This window comes from Apteryx rowi, unplaced genomic scaffold (assembly GCF_003343035.1).
Source record: "Apteryx rowi isolate R43461 unplaced genomic scaffold, aptRow1 scaffold_402, whole genome shotgun sequence".
NCBI lineage: Eukaryota > Metazoa > Chordata > Aves > Apterygiformes > Apterygidae > Apteryx > Apteryx rowi.
Window position 1 is genome coordinate 234,672 of NW_020450552.1, and position 12,026 is coordinate 246,697.

General features: G+C 38.9%; 1 protein-coding gene across 2 annotated transcripts in view; it reads right to left on the reverse strand.

The window, feature by feature from the left end:
- KPNA3 (karyopherin subunit alpha 3) overlaps nucleotides 1-11,628 on the reverse strand; it is a 49,395-nt gene extending 37,767 nt beyond the window's left edge. Inside the window, exons 1-2 of one of the 2 annotated variants that reach the window (XM_026075381.1) lie at nucleotides 11,611-11,628; nucleotides 2,464-2,516 (exon numbers count right to left, since the gene is read on the reverse strand). Coding sequence is in view for 1 of the 2 variants with exons in the window: in XM_026075380.1 (XP_025931165.1) it covers nucleotides 7,781-7,813 (33 nt within the window). In the remaining variant the exon portion in view is untranslated. Of the gene's footprint in view, nucleotides 1-2,463; nucleotides 2,517-7,780; nucleotides 7,829-11,610 lie in introns of those variants that run through there. The other variant, XM_026075380.1, reaches the window with a different exon arrangement.
- Between the last annotated feature and the right edge of the window lie 398 nt (nucleotides 11,629-12,026).

Below are 12,026 nucleotides of genomic sequence, written 5' to 3' on the forward strand. Positions count from 1 at the left end.
ATTGAGCAGTTTGGCAGTTTAATATTTATTTTTAGAAAAAAAAAAGATACAGTGCAATCCCAGACAAGGCATTGCTATTCATTTTATCAATTTACTCTAAAATCTCTTCTAACAATACTTTGACTGAAGACAGTTACTTGGAGTCATCCCTCCATAAAGGCTCTACTGGGAAGACTCTAAGCTTCTTTCTAAAGGCAAATAATTCACTTAGCTTTTCAGTTAGGGTTTTATCTTTGTTTTACGCTTCCATTATTTCAGCCCCACTGATCCTATCCTGTTACACTTCTGTCTCAATATTTTTATTACTAGTTCTTTGCTTTTATCAAACTGCTCTTCAAAATAGCTGACTATCCTATTACAGTTTTACATTTAACTTGCAAGAATCTCCAGTCCTTTCCTCATAATGTATTTAGAAGTCCTTTCATTACCTAAGATATGGCAGAATAGGCCAGTACTCATAACTAAGTTCAGAGCTGCTTCTCCATTTAGAGCAAGGAGGTCAATAACAAGGAATATCACTTACAACTCACTAGTAGTGTGAAGTTGAGGCTACCTAGCCCCCACTGAGCTGAGGACTCCCAGTTTTAGTTTCCTGCTGGCATAGCATCTTAAGTTTGGCTTGTTAAGGTCACCAGGATCATCCAAGATTCAGCAGTACAGTATTAGGGCTATGGTCTTCCTATATGCATTTGGGACTGAAATTCCCAGAGGCTATGGCGTGCTCTGGCAGCTGAACTTGGCTGTGTGGTCTGACCACAACCAGTGCTCCCCGCTAGATATACTCAGACATTATTTCTAACCTGATGATACATTTGTTCTATTTCACATTCCCTGACATCCCAGATGACCATTATATACCAATATATTTAAGGCCAGGTCTTCCACTTTATACGTTAGCTGTTGCAATTACAGACTCTGCATAGAAAATACATGTATGCACTTGGCACTGGTCTGATTTCCAGACTCAGCTGTTCTGTGATTCTGTAAGAGACCTTTACAGATCATCTAGTCCAACTCCCCTGCTCAAGCAGGTTGCCCAGGACCACGTCCAGGCAGCTTTTGAATATCAGCAAGGATRGAGACTCCACAACCTCTCTAGGCTACCTGTTCCAGTCAGTCACCCTCATTTTTTAGTTTTATGCCTGCTATTTAATTGGGGGGTGTTTAGGCATTTTCCCATCTTGATTTTCTCCTCTTTACCACTGCAGCTGATACATTGTGATGAGACTGCTCAATGATACACTGCTGAATGTCAGCAATTTGGCCACTGTTGCCTTTAGAGACCACGTTCTTAAGACCAACAACATACTTCATCCTCATCTGATCGCAGGAAACACAGATATATATACAGCATCACATGTTATACTGGACTATACCCACTCTCCAGGTGTGCTTTTGCAAGCTTTATCTTAAAACTTACAGATTGATAGGCATAATTTCTATTTGTATCTTTTTTATTTCTGCAAAGCCCAATTTTTTTTATTCCCTAGAACAGATTTAAGTGAACCAGTTTATAAGAATAAACAAATCAGGACAAAAATTAAGTAGCTATTCAAAGCTTGTGTTACAGATAAATCATTTTAGAAATACAGTAGGTTGTCAGCACCTTGAGACAGACCCAGAAGAAATAATCCAACAGCATATAAAAGAAGCTGTCTTAAATACTGCTGTGATGCTCCCTTTAAGAAAACATTACCACTGAAAGCAGAATACCATACTCCTTTACACCATCTGCAAGTCACAGCACTTAGGGGAGCAGCACACATTTACAAGAGAAGATGTATACACTGTAGTAGCATGGTTAGACATTTTCCCCAGCTAACAGAGGTCAACTAAAAGCAGGGAGAGAGAACTACCCCATAACCTAACCCCATAACCTAACCTCATGGATTCATTACCAGCTTTCAGGCTGGGGGGACAACCATCTGATAAGATCTATGTACAGTATTAGCTGAAGGCTAGCAAGACACTACCAACAGATGTAATACTAAGTCTGGCATCCACAGCATCTGACTACAGTCATTTCTCAGCTTAATGTACTTAAACAATTAACTTCATGTCACACTGAAATGGTGCATATCTCCAAAAGCTACCAAGACAAATCTCAACTGTTTGACAAAAAAAGAAAGAGAAAAAAAGACTCCAAATTTCATACAAGGAAAACCTGGCATAGGCACAATTCTGTAAGTCACAGAATGGTGAGAGCAGAATTTGAACTGGGGAGCCACTCCTAACCACAGGGTTATGAAGGCATCCTCCCCAAGGTACAAAAAGGTAAGAACTGAGGAGACTGTCAGCCAACCTCTACTATTAAGAAACAAGAATACACAACAGTTACCAAGTTACACTACAACATTACAACTTAATTGCTACACATGACTCAAATGCCAGTTAAGCTCATAAGGCTTTTGCAACAGGAGATTTCTCCTTCCAATGCACCAACTGTGAAGGACAATTACTTACCAGTGTGTTTGACAGGCTGACATAACCGCAGAAATGCGCAGAGTACCAAAAGTCTTGTTCAAAGTCAAAAGTAGATGTTTAGCTGTATTTCTAATTTCAAGTTCCTTGGCATTTTATTTTACAAAATAAGCCAGAAAAATAAAAAAATCTACTAGATGCTGTTAGCTAAAATAATGTTCTCACTTCTACCCTGGATTTCTGAACACTCTTCCAAAGCCAGATGCCAAGCACTGCATGTCACAGATCTCTCCCTAACATCCTCCACTTAAAAGGAAAATAACCTCTCGTTCCATCAAAGTACCAAAACTGAAATTAATTTTACACATCAATAAAAAAAAAAAATCACTGTGTGCATTAGGGCTGTTGTGCTAATGGCTGTAAGTGCAACTCATTAATTGAATTCAAATACTCCAGAGTTGGGGGGTTTGTTTGTTTATTTTGTTGAAAAACGTTAGGCTGCTCCATCCTTGTGATGTCAGGAACAGCTGGAGAGTCAAACCTTACAAATGTTGGAACCCTATTTCAGGCTAATACTTAGAAAACAAAAATGCTGTGGTGATAAAAGACAGATATATATAAAATGACATTAGATCTTAAAGATAAAGCAAGCTTCTTCAAGTCAATGCCCAACAGAAGGCTTCAAAGACTGCTACAATCCCTGTAAACCTGCCTTTGTTACACTTAACAGACAGAAGCTACACAGAATACAGCTACCCTCATCAGATCAGTGTTTGAGCTCTGGTATCTCGCCTCCAACAGGAAATGGACAGGAAGCTCACAGCTCAAATTTGGAACTGCCTGTTGAGAAGGGAAACTTCTCCCAAATTTTTCAGTTGGTAGTTGGTTTATGACAAAAGGCATAACTGTATATAAAATACTTTGTATCAAGAAACAGCAGCTAAAGAAAATCCTGCAGATTTCTGTATTGTCAGTATAACAGAAACCCTTACCACCAGCAAATTTAAAGTGTTTTAAAGTGACCAAAAATTTGGGACCCTCTGGCTCAACCACACAGTACTCAAGTATCATTTGTGAAACCCTGGACAGAGGTGCACAAGATGCTCGCTCTTTGCTAAAGGGCAAGCATCCCCTCTGTAACACTACCACTTAACAGCTTAAGATGGCTCATCCTTACCTTCGTGCCGTACAAGATAACTTCAGAAGTTTTGATAGCATTTAGATTGAGTCTTTAAGTGGAGAATTAAGCCCAGCAAGACTCTCTGGCTTCTTGAGCCTTTAACTTCATAAATGTTTAACTGCATAATACATTGAACTACCTGACACGGCAACTCATTTAGCTTGTGTAAACTTAAAAATAAATATCTATCTATATATATATTTTTTAAAGAATCAAAAAAAAAAAAATCAGATATGTCATTCTAATAGACACCAGAACAAGTAAATACATCTTCCAAAACCCTCTGTAGCTAAATACATAATGTAGTGCACTTTTCCTGTAAAAACTGGTTTTTTGCATCCCTACGAAGTTACACAAGACTGTAAGAAGAAAAATTCAGGCTAGCAGTCATAAGTAGTTATGCAAGTTAGTTCTCATCCACAACTGAAAGATCTAAACTAGTTTAGGGTTTGGTTCTGTTAATTTTAAAGTTCTACTTCATATTTTAAAATCCATTTTAATTGATTATATGCATTTTAAAGTCCCTTAAGTATGTCACTTTCAGAGACTAGAAATTCTGGACACTTGTTAAGATTGCTTCTTCCCAAGTTACATTACAAATTTAAAAAAACTGAGCTATCTAAATGTGTGACAGATACAACTAGTGAGAAGTTAAATACATTACATTCCCTTTGTTATTCTGAATAAAGATTTTTTTTTTAAATGAAATTAAAAATGGAGTTTTGTGTACAAGGTGTTTAATAATGCACACTCTGTAGATAAAATAGTGCATCAGCAAACAGCATGAATTTTAACTATTTTCAGTTATACCAATTGTGTCAAAGTGAAGATTAAAGCCTCACACCACTGTATAATGACCACAGTTCTACCTAGTGATATTTCCACTGCAACAACGAGATCTGCAGCTCAGCGTGGTGCTCACCCAGACTAGCCACCTCATTAAACAGGATACCAGAGGAACATCTTCTTTAGATCAATGCAATTATGCCATTTCCATTGTAAGAGCAGCAAGGCCAAAAGACACCAGAGATGGAAGGGCAGGAAGCAGATGTTTTGATGTAAGTCAGCATACCCCTGCTGCCAGTTTGGCTGGCCTGCCAGCTGCCCCACAAGCAACACGCCGACTACCTACACGTGACTGAACTCTCAGCCATAGCCCTACTTGCCTGCAGGCTGATCAGCATGCACCAGCCTCCTGCCAGGCCACAGGAGTGGGATGTCCAGGCTCATCTTGACAACAGCATCACACACCAATGTCAGTTTTAGCTATTCTGTAGATACAGAACAGGTTTTCAAGAACTTAAGTGAGATGTGGGTTTAGTTGCTTTTAAAAGTTTAACTCCTATGTGGAAAAGCTAGAAGAAATTCATTGACTCTAATTTCTCAGGGTCCAAAAACTTCATTAAAAGATAACTGGTCATTTTAATTCCATATTTCAATCCAACTCTGCTTTTCCCTCTCAACATTACAGGAACCAGTCTCAGAACACCAAAAGATACAGGCTCACAGGAAAGAGCTACTCTGAATACATAGTTGGGATAGTAAAGGGGCTTGATTGAACATACAGGGCATCAGAAGAGCTTTGCATTTGAAAGTCAGTTTCCATCTGCTTCCACCTGCCAAACCGGAAGAAAAAAAATGGCCCAGTTCCAATAGCACAATTGGATTTAACTAATACCTCTCCCTTGCGTTTATGCATATCCTAGAAGACAATTTAAAATACTTCACAATAGGTGTGAGATGTAATACAGTGAGAGAAGAAGGTGCCTGCATTGGTGAAGTAAACATTTCTTCCTTGATATCTTTTTACTAGCCTTTTTCCTTATCCTTTTTCTGACATGTTTTAGCAAGCATGAAATACTGCAATGCACATGAAAACGCAGAAGCCTCAGGAGCTGAGCTGGTTTTAGCAAAAGACAATTAAAAAAGAAAAAGAAAAAATGCAAGTGCTTGTTTGTATACAATAGCTGAGATGAAGGTTGGCAGCTGCCTATCTTTGGTTAGCATTAAAAGTTAAACATCCCTTATTTGCATAGGCATATAATTTGTTAGTATGTGCAAAGTTGAGGCTTAGGCAAATGATACTGTTTTACTTGTTCTGGTACAGCTGGCTTCAGCCAAAAAAACAAAGTACGAGACAAAGGGACACTGAAAGAAGGTGATGTTCCACCTGTCTGCCTTTWCAAATTGCATACAGCTTACTCCAAGAATTGTATACAAATCAACATATTTAATATAAATTCTAGAACAGCAACACAATGGTCTCAGTGCAATCACTTAAACACAGCTGGAAGAACTAAATCCAGTGATGCTGTGCACTCTGGTCCCCTCTATTTCTTTTGGGCATGCCCAGAGATTTGACAGCCATACCAAACTAAACCAAATGGCTTGTCAAAATTAACCCTTCCTGCCAGATTTGCTCCTTTGGGTACGAGCATCATGAATTATTAAGCAGTCTTTTTTATACTGCAGTCAGACTTGTCTTCCCCTTACCCAATTTTGAAATTTACCAAGTACTCCTGTCATACTTCCAAACTGTCCTTCCAGAAAAAACAATGATTGTTTTCCAGTCTCACAGACTACAAAGTTAGAACAGCTTCATCGCTGGCTTTGTTAGCATAGCTTCATGTCAAATTATGGAGCCTCAGGCAGTTAGAAATGCAGGGAGGGGGCACGAAGTCTACAATACAAGCAACAGATCTACTAAAGCAAACAAATACACTGACATTGTGACTATACCCCGATCCGAGACTCCGGAAGAGTTTTATTCCTTTTGATTACTAAAGAAACCGCTTGACCTGAAAGGTATTTGTTCCTTTTCTATGGAAGCATTCTATTATTTTGCAGAAAATATTAGAACTGGGTTCAGATTCTCTGTGCACTGCAGAATCTTAAAAGTATAAGATTTCTCTTTGGCTAGTAAACTTTAATGCAGTACTAGATGCATTAGGAACAGAGTGCAGTGTTTATGCTATCATATTTTATGCCATAATCTATTTGGGACTCATGCTCTTAATAAAGGTTAATAAAGGCCTCTCAGGGAGAACTATTTTTTTTTCAGTTAGGGTTACCATGTCATTCCCTCCCCCCCGCCTTTTTTTTTTTTTTTTTTTTTTTAAGGTCCCCAGTTTGGGGCCTCCAAGATGAATACCAGTTGTTTTTTCTTAGCTAGTCTGTGGCAAGATAATTCAAGTACCTGAACTTGGTTAATCTCAGCAAACTGGATATATCAGATACCCACTGCCTCTTTTACTTAGTGATGGATAATGACTCACCTAAGTCACACATGCATGGCAATATGGAAAGCCACAAGCCTCCAGTTATTGCTGTTCGTGGTGTTGACTCACCCAGAAGTGTATGGAAGCAGACAGAGCTGCCCAGCCACAGTATCTGTTTCTACTGCTTCAAGGATCTTGGCAGAAAAACAAATGCTAGGCTCACTTCTTACAGGCTCTTCTGTAAGCATATTCTACAAGGTTCTGACACCCTCTCTGCATTTGTTCAACTTGCGTACCGAGCTACTGGCAAAGCAGTGAGATGTGAACACTCATGTTTTAATTTTCATATACTAATTCCCCAGTTTACAAGTACAGATATATTGACCACCCCTCAGGAAACTGGACCTAAGGCAATTTAGTTGGCTGTATTCAACACAAATAGGACACAAAGCAATCCAAAATACAATCAACATTATCTGCTGTTTTAATATAGAATAAAAGAAGAGCTGGAATTAGCTGTTCAACATCAAAACTCCACAGAGGGAAGGAAGAAAGACTGAATCTACTAGATTTTCAGTTATTGCTGCTGTGTGAATCAAGGACATTATACCAAGTGAAAAGTTTTACAGTGTTTCCATTCAAAAGTAGATCTTAACACTGTTACTCACACCTTTACTGACATCAGACCACAGACTGCAACGCAGTGACGTGGGCTCCACCTAATTTCAAACTGAAATTTCCAGGTAATCCTCTAGTACCCCAAACTAACTCATCACTGCGCCGTGAATGTTTGCTCAGACCAACAGGCAGGGCACAAGGATCACTAAGTAATTCAGAGCACAAGCTCTGTCTTACGGTCCTAACACRACTAGGAATCTGTCCAAGTAGTGCCCCGAAGAACTGCAGCAAGGGAGCCGCTGCTACCTCCACTTTGACAAGTGAGAATCTGCAAATGGCTCACCTTGAAGAACTTAACTGTGGAGCTGTCATTCATACTACTGCTCAAAAGACACTGCTGACCTTCAAGATACTTGTAGCAAGTTTTTCTTCTTTTCCTGTATTTTTGGAAACAGAAGGGCACACCAAATAAAGTTTAGTTCTGATGAGCTGCCCCTTCTTTCCTTGGTTTTATGATGTTGCTAGCTCTGCCTCTTCTAAATACTGTGATACACCAATTAGGCACCAAGAACAATGGGTAACCAAGAGAAGCGTGAATAGGAATCACTGGTAAATAGTTTTTTTTAAATTAGAAGATTAAGGCTTTTTAAACATATAAGGATTTGAAACATTGGTACCATTTTAAGTAAAAAGAATCTGCTTTTGCCAATAAATAAGTTTCTATTCAGATGTGTCAGCACTAGAGAGATATCTGTTATTTTCCCCATGTAGCAAGAACAGCATACCAGATGCTTTACAATTCCCTAGAACCTCAAGTTTAACCTGGCTGTCCTTGAAGGAGAACAAGAAGAGTATCTATAAGATTCCTTGATTTCTCCCAAGACATGACACCACCTCTGTTCTCTCCTAAGACACCGAAGCAAGTGTCCCTCCCATTCCCTTAACAAGAAGGGAAAGTAGGCCTGTCTGTTCAAGCAGAACAGTTGACTGCCATTACCAAAAAGCAGGAATCTCTCCCCCCTTCTAGAGTTTATAGAAGAATCCGGTTCAGAGGTGAAGGTTCAGTTCTTTCTTGAATGATGTTACCAAAAACCAAATGCACCAGTTTTAATGCCTTACCTTACAACCAAAATACTATTTTGATTTGTGTACTAAACACAAAACAGAAAAAGCACAGCAAAATTAAAATGCCTCTTCAATAGTAACTACCACCAGACTAAAATTTTGACTTTAAAATCAGCATAAACTTAAATTATCTTCAAATGTAAAAGCTTTTACAAAACTGTAGATAACCACATTCAATAATCTAATTACAAAGTGAAGTTTCAAGTCAGAAAGGCCTAACAGACTTCAGTGGCAAGTGTCCAGACAAGACATTCGTAAGCCTGACAAATATTTATAGCCAGTTAAAAAACAAAAACAGTCCTCCTGCCCCCCAAAAAACAGAAAAACAACACACCCTTTAAGCTGGAAGGTGACAGACACCTTGTTGGGACTCACTGGATTTCTGTAATCCATTCAGTGAATTTGCAAGTTCCTTTTCCACTCCCCCAAATATGCCAACCTCATTGACTCAAGCTAGTGACAACAATGTAGATTTCATCCATCTTACAGAAAGAAAACCTAGTAGGCTAAATACTAGCCAGATATTTGCTTACACAATCTATGTTTGAACTTAAGCAGTCTTCAGCTGTAATTTCAAAGTACCTCATACAAGGTATTTATAATCATCCTCCCTGTAAAGTGAGAAAAGTCTTGTTATTCCCATCTATAAAATGGGAAAAAATAATTGCAACTTGCATACATTCACAAGGTGTCACAAAAAACCCACAAAGCAAGGTTTTGGAGAGCTAGTCTATATTCAACCATGGTAAACTTTTTTTTGGTATATTATTACATGGCCCAAATGAATTTTTTTCCCCCCATTTTTTGAAATGTCTAATCAACAGGTAAAAAAGACTAAATGTGCTAGCTGCTTAATGAAATCTGTGAAGAGATCATTCCACTGATGATGCAGGAGAAAACAGTGAACCCAGCTGACAAACCAGGAAGAAGCTGGAGCACTAGGAATTAGAAAATACACTCAAGCAACCTTCCATGATCTTTTAAGAACCATGTCAAGCAGCCTTTCTGAACTTAAGCATTTTAACCTGACATCTAGAATGCATGACACTGAAAAGGGAGGTAGACACACGAGCCCAGATCTGCCACAAAGCTTCTGGGTATCAGTATCTCCAAATCTCAATTTAGGTGTTCATCCACAAAAAGCATAGTGGCAGGGTCTGGGTTTGATGGACAAGAACCTATATAAAAACTTCTCTGAACCTCACAGTTATAGGGCCCCCTGAAACATGTTTTGGTTACATTTAGGCTATGTTGTGGGAAAATCAAGTGAACGCAGAGGTCCAGCAAGCCATGCCCCCCCAGTCGGCAAGGGGAACAGGAAGACGGCATTGCCAGATTCTGAACAATCATTAACAGCTCTTGAGGTTCAAAAAAGCTCCCATATTTTTGCCTGTGTCAGAGCTCTTTAAACACATCATCTCATCTGGAAGGCTGTTCTTCGCTGCTGTGTGTTCCACATTACAAATCCATTACCAGTCTACACTTTTGCATACCTTAAGAATACAGGTCCTCCACAGGAGCCTGCTGAATCCCAGCAGGACTCTCTTCATGACACAGTACCATCTTGATGTGGAAAAACCTCCATACCCGAATGCAAGTCAGACTTTTGTACAGAAAAATCATTAACATTGACTTTGCATCTATCATTTGTTTGTGTGCGTGAAAAGGAACAAAAGACCTGATGCTAATAAGCTGCACACAAAACTTATTTGCTGCTTAGAGTGATCTTAGCTCACCTGGGAGAGAGCTACAATGTCTCTTGGCATAATTTGATCAAGTTTTGACTCAGAGATTGTACTTGACTAAGAAATGCCAATGACTAGGATATTCTGGGAATTACACACCTGAAATATCGCACTGCACCTGGCCAGGAATTCTTTACTGTATGTCTGAAAACCATTCCACAAGGCACACTAATCCCCTGTCTCACCACATTCTCCCTTACCGTCATGCAAGACGGCTTTAAGTATGCCTCTGTACTAGTAAGTTTGCAGTGGGGCTTGAGCACTCATTAAATGCATCTCCACTGATGCTAGCAGGAGTCAAATCATAAAGAAGCCATTTCTCCAAGCAGATTTTGCATATCATCTATTCCATCATTACCTCCAGAGTCCATTTGTTATGTAACCTGACAATAACCAAGGTTTAAACACGCACCCTTCCCCCCTGCCCCCCCCCCAAAAAAAAAGCCACAGAAGAGAACCTCAGCTGGTAACAGAATTTATGGAATATGAGAGAAATGAGTAATTCAGTAATAAGTGGTTGAATCAGAAAGACATTTAGTTTGTCTCCAGTTCTGCAGCCATCTGTGAAGCATATATTCCTATTTTGTTCTTGTTATATTTTATTAATCACACACACACACACACAAAAAAAAAAATCAAGTTTAAAAGTGACTAACATTTGTTTAACCTGAGAAAGGAAACATGAGTCTCAGCTGACCCAGAAGAAATTATATGAAACTTCCCCCATCAAATTAATGGTGCCAGTTTGGCTGTGAAGGGATAACAATCCAACAGTTAAATATCACTACACAAGGCATATCTTCTCCCATTCACCCTGACCTCTTCTCTGAGCCAGCAATGGTCCTATCCAGACATGATGGGCTGACTCATGAAGCTAAGTGAGGAAAAAAATAAAGCATTCTCAGAAACATGAACTGCTTCAGAACTGGCTCACTTCAAGGCACAGCTAGTTTTGATGCAAGACTTACTTTTTGGGAAGAAGTAGCTGTTTGAATAACTTTACCAATATGAAATCCAATGCAAAGCCCACAGCTTCTACAATTACTGAAGTATCTAGGAATATCAAGTAACAGAGTTTTGCAGTGCTAGGTATTTTAAACAATTAATAAACCCTATTCTGGGAAATATGTAGGTTTTACATTTCTTTTTCATCTCAAGTCAGTTTACTTGGCAATTAGTCTTTACTACTTGATTATGTGCCACATCAGCTTGACCAACTCATTCCCTCTTCTGGACTTAATCTTATGATTAAATACCCCATCACACTTCCAACCCCACAGTAAATACAAATCTGATCACTCACTTGCAGGTGGCACCTTCTCCTAATTCTTGCCTTTTCAGATTATGCAGTTGCAGAAGAAAATTCCCACCTGGAGTTGTGCTGGAACTGCATAAATATTATGAAAGCCTGAAAAAATTTCTGCAAAAATAGTTTAAGAACTCTTAAAACTAGTATGGCAGCTTTGCTGCTATCAGTTTTGACCAGACTTAGACAGTTTACAAGTTAAAGATCAATCCTTTAATAGAAAAGGTTTTAGAGATACCAGAGCAACCGCTATAGTTGTTAGAAACAGATGAGAATAAAGGAAAAAAAAATCTGTAATTACAGAAAGATTAACTAAGACTCAGTATACCACCACAACAAATAATTGGGCAATAATTGGGCCTCAGTACAGCAAGCAAAGATCCCAATCTGCTTATAAAGCTTGTGTTGATCAT